The sequence below is a fragment of the Artemia franciscana genome, chromosome 17 (genome assembly GCF_032884065.1).
Source record: "Artemia franciscana chromosome 17, ASM3288406v1, whole genome shotgun sequence".
Classification (NCBI taxonomy): domain Eukaryota; kingdom Metazoa; phylum Arthropoda; class Branchiopoda; order Anostraca; family Artemiidae; genus Artemia; species Artemia franciscana.
This window is the reverse complement of record NC_088879.1, coordinates 6,176,769-6,192,527: the sequence shown is the minus strand read 5'-3', so window position 1 is coordinate 6,192,527 and position 15,759 is coordinate 6,176,769. Positions and strand designations below refer to the sequence as shown.

At 33.2% G+C, this 15,759-nt stretch overlaps 1 protein-coding gene across 4 annotated transcripts in view; it reads left to right on the top strand.

The window, feature by feature from the left end:
* Positions 1–15,759, top strand: part of LOC136037746 (talin-1-like) — a 206,399-nt gene that overhangs the window by 94,509 nt on the left and 96,131 nt on the right. For all 4 annotated transcript variants that reach the window (XM_065720530.1, XM_065720532.1, XM_065720531.1 and 1 more), the window contains exons 7-9: positions 3,775–3,943; positions 7,011–7,268; positions 9,725–9,899. In XM_065720530.1, coding sequence (XP_065576602.1) covers positions 3,775–3,943; positions 7,011–7,268; positions 9,725–9,899 — 602 coding nt within the window. The remainder of the gene's footprint in view (positions 1–3,774; positions 3,944–7,010; positions 7,269–9,724; positions 9,900–15,759) is intronic.

Genomic DNA, 15,759 nt, shown 5'->3' with positions numbered 1-15,759 from the left:
CTCATAACACTACTATTACAACTACTGATTCAGTAGTGAGTAGCCCACTACCACGGCTATGACAATTTTCATTTTTTTTCGAATTAATTCCTTCAGTCAGTATTCAACAATATGTTCCAGCTGGTATCAGAACAACATCCTGGAAATGGCAGATCTGGGTCAAACGTTCTAGTGAGACGAATTTCTAGTGAAACGTTCTAGTGAAACGTTCTAGTACTTTCTAGTGAAACGTTCTAGTGAAACGAATTTCTAGTGAAATTCTAGTGAAACGTTCTAGTACGTTCTAGTGAAACGTTCTAGTGAAACGAATTTCTAGTGAAATTCTAGTGAAACGTTCTAGTACGTTCTAGTGAAACGTTCTAGTGAGACGAATTTCTAGTGAAATTCTTGTGAAACGTTCTAGTACGTTCTAGTGAGACGAATTTCTAGTGAAATTCTAGTGAAACGTTTTAGTACGTTCTAGTGAAACGTTGTAGTGAGACGAATTTCTAGTGAAATTCTAGTGAAACGTTCTAGTACGTTCTAGTGAAACGTTCTAGTGAGACGAATTTCTAGTGAAATTCTAGTGAAACGTTCTAGTACGTTCTAATGAAACGTTCTAGTGAAACGAATTTCTAGTGAAACGTTCTAGTACGTTCTAGTGAAACGTTCTAGTGAAACGAATTTCTAGTGAAACGTTCTAGTACGATCGGATTTTCGCCCGGATTTGGTATGTGCAGAAGTGTGGAATGTTATACCGCAAAAGCTGAAATGTAGGAGCTCCCTTGGGGGTTTTAAAAATAATTTAAAACATTATTTGATTGATCTTCAATATAAGAAAGTTAATTATTATTAATAGTTTTTTTTAATTCATTTGGTTATTTTTATTGTTAGTATCCCCGTTTTATTGTTACTACTATTATTTTGTAAGGTTAAGGTGCCTGTGCTTTTAGAGAGGAAGGAAGATGGCGGACCTGGTTGTGTTGAAGAGTGAAGCGAAAGCCGTAAACTTATGTTTATTTATTTCTATTCAAATTAACAAAACCCGATAGCTCAAAACACAGGTATATCCTCCCCCTGAATGCACCCCCGAACACGCTCACCAGAAGACAGAACAAATTGAAATCAGTTTATCGCCGCAGAACGCAATATCAATATTCTTATGTTACCTTTTTCACAGGTCTGTTTGACAAAATAAAGTAATCGTAGTTTGTGTTTGTGCAATTTTATGTACCTATCAACAGCTCAGTTTTAGTGCTTTTTAGTGCTGTACCTTCTCAACAGCTCAGTTTTAGTGCTTCTTAGTGCTGTACCTTCTCAACAGCTCAGTTTTAGTGCTTCTTAGTGCTGTACCTTCTCAACAGCTCAGTTTTAGTGCTTCTTAGTGCTGTACCTTCTCAACAGCTCAGTTTTAGTGCTTCTTAGTGCTGTACCTTCTCAACAGCTCAGTTTTAGTGCTTCTTAGTGCTGTACCTTCTCAACAGCTCAGTTTTAGTGCTTCTTAGTGCTGTACCTTCTCAACAGCTCAGTTTTAGTGCTTCTTAGTGCTGTACCTTCTCAACAGCTCAGTTTTAGTGCTTCTTAGTGCTGTACCTTCTCAACAGCTCAGTTTTAGTGCTTCTTAGTGCTGTACCTTCTCAACAGCTCAGTTTTAGTGCTTCTTAGTGCTGTACCTTCTCAACAGCTCAGTTTTAGTGCTTCTTAGTGCTGTACCTTCTCAACAGCTCAGTTTTAGTGCTTCTTAGTGCTGTACCTTCTCAACAGCTCAGTTTTAGTGCTTCTTAGTGCTGTACCTTCTCAACAGCTCAGTTTTAGTGCTTCTTAGTGCTGTACCTTCTCAACAGCTCAGTTTTAGTGCTTCTTAGTGCTGTACCTTCTCAACAGCTCAGTTTTAGTGCTTCTTAGTGCTGTACCTTCTCAACAGCTCAGTTTTAGTGCTTCTTAGTGCTGTACCTTCTCAACAGCTCAGTTTTAGTGCTTCTTAGTGCTGTACCTTCTCAACAGCTCAGTTTTAGTGCTTCTTAGTGCTGTACCTTCTCAACAGCTCAGTTTTAGTGCTTCTTAGTGCTGTACCTTCTCAACAGCTCAGTTTTAGTGCTTCTTAGTGCTGTACCTTCTCAACAGCTCAGTTTTAGTGCTTCTTAGTGCTGTACCTTCTCAACAGCTCAGTTTTAGTGCTTCTTAGTGCTGTACCTTCTCAACAGCTCAGTTTTAGTGCTTCTTAGTGCTGTACCTTCTCAACAGCTCAGTTTTAGTGCTTCTTAGTGCTGTACCTTCTCAACAGCTCAGTTTTAGTGCTTCTTAGTGCTGTACCTTCTCAACAGCTCAGTTTTAGTGCTTCTTAGTGCTGTACCTTCTCAACAGCTCAGTTTTAGTGCTTCTTAGTGCTGTACCTTCTCAACAGCTCAGTTTTAGTGCTTCTTAGTGCTGTACCTTCTCAACAGCTCAGTTTTAGTGCTTCTTAGTGCTGTACCTTCTCAACAGCTCAGTTTTAGTGCTTCTTAGTGCTGTACCTTCTCAACAGCTCAGTTTTAGTGCTTCTTAGTGCTGTACCTTCTCAACAGCTCAGTTTTAGTGCTTCTTAGTGCTGTACCTTCTCAACAGCTCAGTTTTAGTGCTTCTTAGTGCTGTACCTTCTCAACAGCTCAGTTTTAGTGCTTCTTAGTGCTGTACCTTCTCAACAGCTCAGTTTTAGTGCTTCTTAGTGCTGTACCTTCTCAACAGCTCAGTTTTAGTGCTTCTTAGTGCTGTACCTTCTCAACAGCTCAGTTTTAGTGCTTCTTAGTGCTGTACCTTCTCAACAGCTCAGTTTTAGTGCTTTTTAGTGCTGTACCTTCTCAACAGCTCAGTTTTAGTGCTTCTTAGTGCTGTACCTTCTCAACAGCTCAGTTTTAGTGCTTTTTAGTGCTGTACCTTCTCAACAGCTCAGTTTTAGTGCTTCTTAGTGCTGTGTCGAGTAAGTCAATATATATGTCTATGTCTGTGAGTCTAATCTTATCTATTTCTAAAGGGGCGAAATTTGTACTATTTCTGTTTTTTTTTAAGAAAATACAAAAAAAGGCTTGTTTCACTGAAAGACATCCCACAAAGAAATTTTTCAAAATCTATGGGGAGAGGAGCAAAACAATCTATTGGAACAAGCTCCCCCGTCCTCTTCATTTGACGCCCTCTACTTACGCCAATGAATTACGGCCGAAATGAACCGGTTTATTAACAACTATGATATACTTCCTTGCATTTGTGAATATACCTGCACGGGCATAAAAAGTAAAGGGGGAATTCTTTTCGCCAAGATTGAGCTGAATAACTTTTCTAATAGAAATCTTGGACCTAAAAATGTCAGAACCACATAAAAATATTCGGACTTCTCATAGGAATTCTCCGGCTCAAAAGCGTCTTTTCGAGACGTCAGAATCACATACAAACTTAACGACCTCTTCTTATGGGAGAACTCGGGCCTAAAAGCGGGTTTTTGAAACATCAGAAAGCCATACAAATATTCTGACCTCATCTCATAGGAAAACTTGGCCTAAAAGCGTCCTTTTTGAGATGTTAGAACCCCATACAAATATTCCGATCTCTTCTCATAAGAAAACTCAGGCCTTAAAGCGTCTTGTTGAGATGTCAGAAAAATCATAAAACCCCCACTTGAGTTCTGCGTTGTATGCATGCATGTCTTTGGATCAACCATATCTGTTTGATTATGCTAATTTTGTTTCCGGTAATTTTTTTTACCTTTGTTCGCATTATATTTCTGTTGGTGATGTAATAATTAGTATGTTTATAACTTTTCAGGCTGAAAGAATTCTTGCCAACATCTTATGCCAAAATCAAAGGCATCGAGAAAAAAGTTTTTGGTGAGCATAAGAAACACTCCGGAATGTCTGAACTGGACGCCAAGGTACTCTACACTAAAACAGCGCGAGGACTGAGCACTTATGGAGTGACCTTCTTTCTAGTCAAGGTATAGTGATGTGTTTATTTATTATTATTATTTTTTATTAAATGCTTAAATTATTATTTTATTAAATGCTTAAATTATTATATTTTTTATTTTAATTAATTTTTTTATGAAATATTTTTTATATTAAATTAATTTTTTATTAATTCTTTTTATTAATTAATATTTTATATTAAATATTATGTATTACATTTGTTAGTCTTTCCCTTTGGCATAATATTCCTTGTTCCGTATAGGCCTAGAATATTACCACCAGTCAGTGGTACCCGAACACTGCCTGTGCAAGCCAAATTGGCTTTCGATTTGCAAAGCCAATTGTGACTATAGTCGTGTGTTTATTTGTTATATATTTTTTTTTATTACTTCTAAATGTTATAAATGGTATTTATCAGTGTTTCCTTTGTTCTTTATTTTGCATGATCACTAGTCAGTGATACCCGAACACTGACTGTAAGTTAAATTGGCTTTCAATTTGGAAAGCCAATTTGGGCAATAGTCATGCGCATTTGTTTTATTTTGGATTATCACCAGCCAATGATACCCACATGCTGAATGTTTGTTTTCTTCTTTTTTTGCAATAAAGACGAATTGATAAAATGTGACATTTTTGTATCTTTAGAAGCAAACTAATTATAATTATAGCGCTATGTAACTCATCTAAGACCTAATGACATTATAGCGCAGCGACATACGCCGGAGGAGGGCCTCGGTGTGCGCCCCCTGAAATCGAAAATCTCCCGAATTTTCGGGCATTTCTTGTTTAAATTGTCAAACGAATTAAGTTCGTTTTCTTATTGTCTCCCCAACATAACTGCGTTCGTACCCGCCATACAACATGATTTAACTTAGGAATAATTCATTATAAAAGCTTTGACCAATGCATGACCGGTTCAGAAGCCAAATTGACCAATTCCTCCATGATATAATATGTTGAAGCTTCTAAAAGATTCATTGTTTATTTTGATCTATGTGCAAATTTACCTTACATGATACCTTACATGACCTTACATGACCTTTACTTAGCGTTGACTAATACATGATTGGTTCAGAAGTCAAATTGACCAATTCCTCCATGAAATAATATGTTGAAGCTTTTAAAAGATTCATTGTTTATTTTGATCTATGTGCAATTTCACCTTACATGATACCTTACATGACCTTTACTTAGCGTTGACTAATACATGATTGGTTCAGAAGCCAAATTGACCAATTCCTCCATGAAACAATATGTTGAAGCTTCTAAAAGATTTCATTGTTTATTTTAATTTATGTGCAAATTTACCTTACATGATACCTTACATGACCTTACATGACCTTTACTTAGCGTTGACTAATACATGATTGGTTCAGAAGCCAAATTGACCAATTCCTCCATGAAATAATATGTTGAAGCTTCTAAAAGATTCATTGTTTATTTTGATCTATGTGCAATTTCACCTTACATGATACCTTACATGATCTTACATGACCTTTACTTAGCGTTGACTAATACATGATTGGTTCAGAAGCCAAATTGACCAATTCCTCCATGAAATAACGTGTTGAAGCTTCTAAAAGATTCATTGTTTATTTTCATCAATGTGCAAATTTACCTTACATGACCTTACATGACCTTTACTTAGCGTTGACTAATACATGATTGGCTCAGAAGCCAAATTGACCAATTCCTCCATGAAATAACGTGTTGAAGCTTCTAAAAGATTCAATGTTTATTTTCATCAATGTGCAAATTTACCTTACATGATACCTTACATGACCTTTACTTAGCGTTGACTAATACATGATTGGTTCAGAAGCCAAATTGACCAATTCCTCCATGAAATAACGTGTTGAAGCTTCTAAAAGATTCATCGTTTATTTTCATCAATGTGCAAATTTACCTTACATGATACATTACATGACCTTACATGACCTTTACTTAGTGTTGACTAATACATGATTGGTTCAGAAGCCAAATTGACCAATTCCTCCATGAAATAACGTTTTGAAGCTTCTGAAAGATTCATTGTTTATTTTCATCAATGTGCAAATTTACCTTACATGATACCTTACATGACCTTACATGACCTTTACTTAGCGTTGACTAATACATGATTGGTTCAGAAGCCAAATTGACCAATTCCTCCATGAAATAACGTGTTGAAGCTTCTAAAAGATTCATTGTTTATTTTCATCAATGTGCAAATTTACCTTACATGATACCTTACATGACCTTACAATACCTTTACTTAGCGTTGACCAATATATGACCGGTTCAGAAGCCAAATTGACCAATCCTTCCATGACATAACATGTTGAAGCTTCTAAAAGATTCATTGTTTATTTTAATCTATGTGCAATTTCACCTTACATGATACCTTATATGACCTTACATGACCTTTACTTTACTTAACCTTTTTCTTTAAACCTTTACTTACTTTACTTTACATAACCTTACTTTACCCTACATGATATCCCTTGTGCACCTTTTGCTCTTGAAAAAATCTCTGTAGTGCCGTTGAAAGCCATTCAAAAAAGTTTGCAATAATACTATTTTATTTTCCATTTCTATTTTATTTTATATAGAATTTTATTTTTTGAGATTAGACATCATTCCCTCGACGTGAAAAATGAAGGAATTTACTTGCGTTTAAAGCAAATAAAATCGTAGAAAAATCTTAAAAAACTCGAGAGTAAATTTTTTTTATGAATTTTATCTATCTTTCCTCACGGCATCATCCTACCTCATTCGGTGACGACCTGCTTTTTGTTTCGCCCCAGACGGTTTATGAGTAGGCTATCTCAATTCTCTGCTTCTGTTAGGGTAAGGAAAATCTTTATTAGAGTAATATATTATATTATTAATATAATATAATAGGTATGATAAAATTTCTGTCCATTTCCTTTTCTATTAAGTGGAGTAAGAAGTAACAAAAGGAATAAAGATAAAATGGAATAGTATTAATAAAAGAAAGAAAGGTATACCGAGATATGGAGAAGAGGGGTATTGGAACAGAGACCGCCCATCTTGCAAATGTGCCAGTTTTTTAATCGCTTCTAATCTCGTTCATTTCGCAACTTTTTTTTAAAGGAAAAAATGAAGGGGAAGAACAAGCTAGTCCCTCGTCTTCTGGGGGTCAATAAAGACTCTGTCCTGCGATTGGACGAAAGAACGAAGGAAACCGTCAAAGTGTGGCCTTTAACAACTGTAAGACGCTGGGCTGCTTCGCCTAATACATTCACACTGGACTTCGGCGACTACTCAGATCAGTACTATAGTGTTCAAACTACAGAAGGTGAACAGATCTCTCAGCTGATTGCTGGTTACATTGATATCATTTTGAAAAAGGTGAGGACTCTTTAATTAATTTTGTATAATAAATTTAATTGATTTCTTTTCTTCTTAAATTAATTTAATAATTCTAATGAATTGTCTAATTTTCAAAATGTTCGGTGATATTGAAACGTATTAAGAATTATAATTACTATTATACTTTTATCTCCCTCACAAATACATAAATTGAGGAGTGGTTAGTACAGTATTTATAAAAAAAAACCTCTAGTGTGAATTTAATGTGTGCCTTAAATTATTTTTTTTTTAGTTTAGCCTTGAAAATACACTAGTCGAATTAGGATACTGTCCTTGTCCTTGAGGACTCTGTCCTTGAGACAAGCTTCATCACAATAAATTTTGTTCATAAGAAATTTTTTTGAAGATTTTTATTTTGCTAAGTTTGAGTTCTCAATCATTGCTAATAGGAGCAAATGTAATCGTAAATATACTAAATATATTTACTTATATATATATATATATATATATATATATATATATATATATATATATATATATATATATATATATATATATATATATATATATATATATATATATATATATATATATATATATATATATATATATATATATATATATATATATATATATATATATATATATATATATATATATATATATATATATATATATATATATATATATATATATATATATATATATATATATATTTTTATAGTTATATATTATGTAGTATTATTGTATTTTTAGTATTAAATATACTAAAAAATTAATTGCTAATAGGAGTAATTATAACCGTAAAGCGTTAGTGAAACTACCTGACCTGGTGTAGCAAGGGATGAACGTGGTACGCCAGGGACCAGTCCTCGAGAACCCCTCCCAGAAATTCTAATTTTGTCGAATTTTTGGGTATTTCCTATTCAATCTGTCAAATGAAATTTGTCTTTCTCTTTTTTACTCCCTCCCCCCTCTTCCCCGAAATAAATTCCTGCATACTTGTCTGAATATAATAACCATGTTATCTTTATCTGGCTTGTTTCCAATTTTTCCAAAAAAAAAGAAAGATATTTCAATGCTCCATGTAGCACATTTTCAGTATTTGCATACACTAAATATATAAATATATAAATAAATATTCAGTATTAAATATACTAAAAAATAATTGCTAATAGGAGCAATTATAACCGTAAAGCGTTAGTGAAACTACCTGACCTGGTGTAGCAAGGGATGAACGTGGTACGCCAGGGACCAGTCCTCGAGAACCCCTCCCAGAAATTCTAATTTTGTTGAATTTTTGGGTATTTCCTATTCAATCTGTCAAATGAAATTTGTCTTTCTCATTTTAATTCCTCCCCCCTCCTCCCCGAAATAAATTCCTGCATACTTGTCTGAATGTAATGACCATGTTATCTTTATCTGGCTTGTCTCCAGTTTTTCAAAAACATGATATTTCAATGGTCCATGTAGCACATTTTCAGTATTTGCTATCTTTACTTTATTTGCGGCTGAAAGTATAACAACAGAAAAACTGGCGAAATTTAATTCTTCAGTTATAATAGTTAAGTCGGTCTCACTATACCAAGGGCTTTCCGAGAGCGCTATTTCGGATTTTAAGGCTTTGTAAGTCCTTTCCCCTCGCCTTTCAGCTTGTTTAGAGCATTACTTCTCATTTTTTCTTCCTTTATATTTAATTATTCCATTTGTTTTTGTCTTTTATATAATAAAAATAAAATAAGTTGTATATAAATAAAATTGAATGTATGTCTGTCTGTGTATCCTGTCATTACTACAATGTTCATCCGATCTCCAAGAAACTTTTCTTAGCTGTTGAGCAAAATCTTGCGGAGATTTTAGGTATAACCCTCCCCCTCCCAGCTCAATAAAACCTATAGAGTAATTTTCACGCTGACTGAAATTAAGGACCCCTGAACACAGATACTCGACAGCTGCACAAATTTAAGAGTACGATCGTCATTTTACGTGCGGGGAAAATTTTCCATGAAAATTGTCAGTGGGAGGTAACTTTTCTGTTGGAGGGAGCTTTCCAGGGGGTGGGGGTGGGAGTGAGGATATATTAAACCCCGAATACATCAGGGATTAATCGATGGCGAATAAATGATATAAAAATGTTTCACTCTAAACAATTTTTTTGGTGAAACCAATCAAAGATTGATGCAATACTTCCTGTTGCCAAAACAACATAATTTGTTATATTGCAGTCATAATTTCAAGTAATTAAACATATTTTGTGACATAGCATACATAATAATGTATCAATATACCAGGGCGCAGGAGAAATGTAATGACATTGTACATTGTATAAAAGGTGCTGAATTCAGACAGTAATTTTCATTAGTTTAAAGTAATAATAAAATTCAAATATCCAGAGGGGAGCATCAGGATTTTAGAAATGCTTCGGTGGGGCGTGGCCCAAAATAGGCCTAATTGTATTCCTGTTTGATAACATACTCCTGTTCTTGTTTTTGTAGAAAAAGCAAAAGGACCACTTTGGCTTAGAGGGAGACGAGGGTTCAACTATGGTCGAGGACAGCGTTTCTCCTTTGAAAGCTAATTATATTCAACATCAAACAGGGGTATCTGGACAGAAGAAATTAGATATGCAGTCAGTTGCAAAACCAGCCATTTTAAGAACTGGTGATCAAGGTATGGGTGCTCTTTTTATACTTTATGCTATATGTGATTTTTCATTTTTTATTTTATATATTTTTATCTATTTTTATTATGTATCTTTTTTTTCATTTATTTATTTTTATTTAATTTTTATCTATATATTTTATTTATTCTATTTTTTTTTATTTTTATCTATATTTATTATCTATTTTTATATTTTATGCTAAATGTGATTTAATATTGAATTTTCCTAAAAATTTATTTAACTTATAAAGATATGACAATCGCTGTCTTGCTATATCAACCGCACCTTGGTCCTCCTCCTTCTGCTCCGCCCTGACCATTCCCTATAGAAAGCAAGTTCTGTTTCATTGCATTTTGAAGTACGCTTTTCTTTTCTCCTATTTTTTTTCTCTTTTTTCCCTAGTGTTATAGGCAAAAAACTTTGGTGCTAAATCATTTCTCCTGAAAATTAGGGTTAAAGAGTGTACAGTATGACAGTATTTCATTGCACTTTGAAGTACGCTTTTCTTTTCTCCTATTTTTTTTCTCTTTTTTCCCTAGTGTTATAGGCAAAAAACTTTGGTGCTAAATCATTTCTCCTGAAAATTAGGTTAAAGAGTGTACAGTATGACAGTATTTCATTGCACTTTGAAGTACGCTTTTCTTTTCTCCTATTTTTTTTCTCTTTTCCCTAGTGTTATAGGCAAAAAACTTTGGTGCTAAATCATTTCTCCTGAAAATTAGGGTTAAAGAGTGTACAGTATGACAGTATTTCATTGCACTTTGAAGTACGCTTTTCTTTTCTCCTATTTTTTTTTTCTCTTTTTTCCCTAGTGTTATAGGCAAAAAACTTTGGTGCTAAATCATTTCTCCTGAAAATTAGGGTTAAAGAGTGTACAGTATGACAGTATTTTATGTAGCTATTGAAAATTTAATTTTTAACATTAATAATTTATTTGATAAAAACATAAATTATCTCTCCTGATTTTTTCTCTATTTATTACCATTTTTTCTCTATTATTTTATAGGCAAAAAAAACCTGGTGCTAAATTATTTTTCATGAAAATTAGAGTTAAAGAGTGTACACTGTGTCACTATTTTTTGTAGCTATTGAACGTTTTATTTTTAACCTTTATATTTATTGGATAAAAACATAAATTATCCCCCCTAAGCTTTTTTTTCGCTCCTATTTTTTTTTCTATTTTATTCCCCTTTTCTCTAATATTTTACGGGCAAAAAAAGTTGGTGCTAAGTTATTTTTCCTGAAAATTAAAACGAGTGTACTATATGACAGTACTTTAAGTAGCTATTGACCATTTTATTTTTAACCTTATTGGATAAAGACATAAATTATCTCTCCTTAGGTTTTTTTCTCCTAATTTTCTTCTCTATTTAATTCCCATTTTTTTTCTCTATTATTTTACAGACAAAAAAACTCGGTGTTAATTTGTTGTTTTTTTTCTTCTGAAAATTAGAATTAAAGAGTGTGAAGAGCCATTTAGAATTATAAAATTATATAATCAAATTAATAAAAATTAGAATTAGAAGTAAAGAGCCATTTGAGGTCATAATCTCGGCCATTGTGAGAAGTCGTCTCGAAATAAACCATTCGAAATTCATTCACACATTTTTGCTCTAGGACTCAAATCTTGTTTTTGAAGGAATATGTTTAGAATCTGAATGTACCAACTAAGTAGCTAGCAGCTACTTTTTACTGAAAAATCCCTGTTTCATATTCATGGATACCCAAAACGTGGCAGTAGCAACTGATGGCAGGGTTAAATAAAATTGGGTGAGGAAATTAGTGAGATTAAATTAAGTTATTTATGTTAAATATGGTTAAATAAGGTTAGTGACGTTAAATGAAGTAATAATAGTGGAAATAAGTTAAGTGAAAATTAGGTTAGTGAGACATATTGTCTTTCTGGAAGCAACCATCTCTTGCACAGGGTTTTTCCCGGATGATCTTTTTTGTTTTGAGCTCAGCTCAGAGCAATGTGGCTTTCACACTACGTATTTAACGTAAGCTACGTTGCTTTAAGTATAGCTTTTTTAAACCCAAGTTCTTTCGCATTAGATTTACGTACAAATCCTTAAAAACATCATAATCATCGTCTACAGTCATCAATATTGTCATAAGCAAACTTTTTGAAAATTTAAAATATGGAACGGAGATGAAGATTCAAGCGTGAAAGCTTCTTTTGGAAGTTAATTAATTTGTTTTTAAAACTTAATTAAACTTAATAATTGTTTATCTAGAAATTCTATTTTTGCGACTATGTTGACTTTTCCGTAACGCTAAATTCTTTGATGAAGACTAAGACTAACGTAACATTCAATGAAGTGAAGAAGACTAAGTCTTTTGCATTAGACTCAAGTACAAATCCTTAAAAACATCATAATCATCGCCTACAGTCATCAATATTGTCATAAGCAAACTGTTTGAAAATTTAAAATATGGAACAGAGATGAAGATTCAAGCGTGAAAGCTTCTTTTGGAAGTTAATTAATTTGTTTTTAAAACTTAATTAAACTTAATAATTGTTTATCTAGAAATTCTATTTTTGCGACTATGTTGACTTTTCCGTAACGTTAAATTCTTTGAAGAAGACTAAGACTAACGTAACATTCAATGAAGTGAAGAAGACTAAGTCGCTTAGGCTGGGAATAAGTGAAAATGAAAAGGTGACCTTGGCTAACGAAAAGATTGATCAGGGGGACAGCTTTACTTAACTTGGTAGTATTATTAGTAAAGACGGTGGGAGCAGTGAAGATATTAAAAGTAGAATAGCCAAGGCTCAGGGTGTTCTTTCCCAGTAAAAAAAAGTTTGGAAGAATAGGAAGATCAGTCTGCAAACCAAAATTAGAATATTGGAAGGCACAGTAATGACAGTTGTCAAGTATGGCTCTAAAGCATGGGCGCTCCGAAAAGCGGATGAAGATGCACTAGATGTTTTTCAGAGAAATTCCCTTCGGATTATTCTGAGTATTCGGCTGACTGACCTTGTTTCAAACAGTAGACTGTACGAAAAGGGTGGTTCAATCCCGAGTTTTAGGGCTTTAATGAGAGCAAGGTTGAGATGGCTAGGGCATGTTCTGTGGATGAAGGATGACCGATTGCCTAAGATCTTCCTTTTCGGCCAAACGTCTAGGGCTAAACCGAAAGCAGGTTTTCCGTGTTTGGGGTGGGAGATGTCATAAAGAAAGATTTAAGGGATGTGGAAACTTCATGGGAGGGTGTAAAGAGGGAATCGTTGTATAGGTTGGGATGGAGGAGGAGAGTGCGTAGCTATGTTCGCTATGATGCTAACAAAATTACTAAATTTACATAAGATAGTCGATTAAATTAGCTATACCCAGAATTAACTTCTTCCTAAAGAGAAAGAAAAGAAAATAATGTCCTTAGTCTTTTCTTTTATCTTGCCTGTATGTAGTAGCAGTTAAGTTTATAATTAAAACAAAATGAATAATATAGAAAAACGAATGTAATGTTTCAATAAGAAAGCGGAAAAGATACAAAATATTTCTCAGATTTTTAATAGCATACAAATAAAATATATTATTCATCTTTATCGACTTTTTCCTTATTCTTTTCCGCTATTTTTCTTAATATTTCTTATTGAAATATTATACCTGTTTTTTCATATTTTTCATTTGGTTTTAATTGTAAATAAAATCTCAAGATGGTCTAAAATAAAATTCAAGTTGAGTTAATGAAAATTATTAATAAATAAGTTTTCTATGGGGAAGCTAAATTCACACTTAAATTGATTCATTTGAAATGGAATTTGAAAATCACCAAAACACAACTTTTCTATCACAACACAAAATTCCGATCGTAAAATAAGATCTTATAATGCAAGGCCCTTCAGCCAGGAAGTGCAATGGGGGGATGGGGGCAAGCCATACAGTGCTTTTGCACACTATTCCTGCTTACCTTCCCAAAATTCCTCCAGTTGCTCATTTAGAGCTGGTCGACTCTGGATGAGCTTACAGAGTCACGCCACGGACACCGTCCCAAACCGAAAAATTTGGTACTATAGTATTCGAACCCTCACCCTCTCGGACAAAGGATCCTAAACCCAGGGCACCGATCCACTCGGCTTGTCGCCCCTCCCCCTGGATCTGCCTCTACTTGTGCGGGGTTTGAATTGAATCTTCACTGTGGTATTTGTGGCATAATTAGTGCATGGGTGGCAATAGAGTTGGGATTAGACGTAGCACTTGATTCTGAAATGTTTTGAAATTGTGAAATTTACTTTAACATTTTTGTCTTTTCACTTCTAATTATTCTCCTAAGTTTTATCTACCTTATTGCCTCATAAATACGTTATTGAAAACTTTCTTTTTAATATTAGTGGCATTTGTATCTGCGCGAACTGTAATTAAAAAAAGATAAATTCTGTAACATGTTTTACTTTCAATGAAACTAAATCACTAATATTGTTGTTATGGGAATTGGTAATATGGTAATCATAAGTAAACATAATTATAAATAAAATATATATAATTATAAGGCACTTATAATAATATTAAGTTATATTATTGAGTTATAATATTATAATAATACTAATAATGATATTATAATAATAATCTTATAATAATATTAAAATAATTATAATAATATAAATATTATTATAATAAGGTAATTATAAATAAAATATGGTAATTGGTAATATGGTATAATAATTGGTTGTTATGGCTGTGCTCGTTTTCCCTGCTACGCTTGCATTTCCCTATGCTTCATACTCCCTTTGCACACAATTTTGCATCCATTTTGTAACAAATTACTCCCTTCTCCAACGTTTTGGCAAAGTGTCAAAAAGAATGACCTGATTGGTAATATGTGTACTAAGATTCCGGCAATATTTTTGAGTTGCCTTTTCATGTCTTCATAATTAGATGAGGGGGGGGGGGGTTGTATGTCTAAGTGGATCGCTTTCACGAAAAGTAAACACCAATGTAGAGACTTGGCTTTCAGGAAAAGAAAATTAAATTATTAATTAAATTAAATTAAATTAAATTAAAGAAAATTAAATTAAAAATTAAATTAAAGAAAAATTAGCCTGAAGTTGGCTAAATTTTGTAAAGGCTCTGAACCAAATTCGGATTAGAATATCTCATATAAGCGCTGTATACGAGCGACTTATGACGTTTTAGAATAATGTTTCTATAATAATTGCCTCTTCCAATAGTATGGAACGACGTCTCTTTAGCCAAATTTAAGAGCTAAGAATAATGTCTTCAACCCCCCCCCCTCCATTCCCAAGGACGATTGTCTGACCAGTTGCCATTTCGAGCTTTTCTGTAATTACTTGAGTAATTACATGAAGCTATATTGTGAATACTTCAGTAGTAGTTGTGATACTACTTGAACTTTAAAATTCAATTACTACTTAGGTTAATTTTGTTCAGGCACTTGTTTATTAATTAAAAATTAAATTAATTAAACATTTATTCGTGCTATCGTTTTCTTCAGAAATCATAGTGAAAGGTTAATGACCTTTGAATAAAAATTGAAATACCTTTAGAAATTATAAGACGTTGATTAAAATGCTTAACTAATTATTTAAATAAGAAATAATCAGCTGACTCCCGGAAATTAAGTCCCATGCTTGCGTTCAAAATTTCACTTAGTTATGTCAAATAGTTGTAAGATCAGTTTTCTGTCAAAAGCACGATACTAAATTTTAGCTTTGAATAGCACACAAAAAATTCTAAAGACAGTTTATATTCTTAAAAATATCATTAATGAATAACGTTTGTATGAATACAAATTAAATTAATAAATGTATAGACAGATATTGAATTTCAATTCTGTCGGGATCTTCGTTTTTTTCCCAATTATATCAGGATATTCGTGTTTTTAGCTCGGAATATTCGTGTTTTT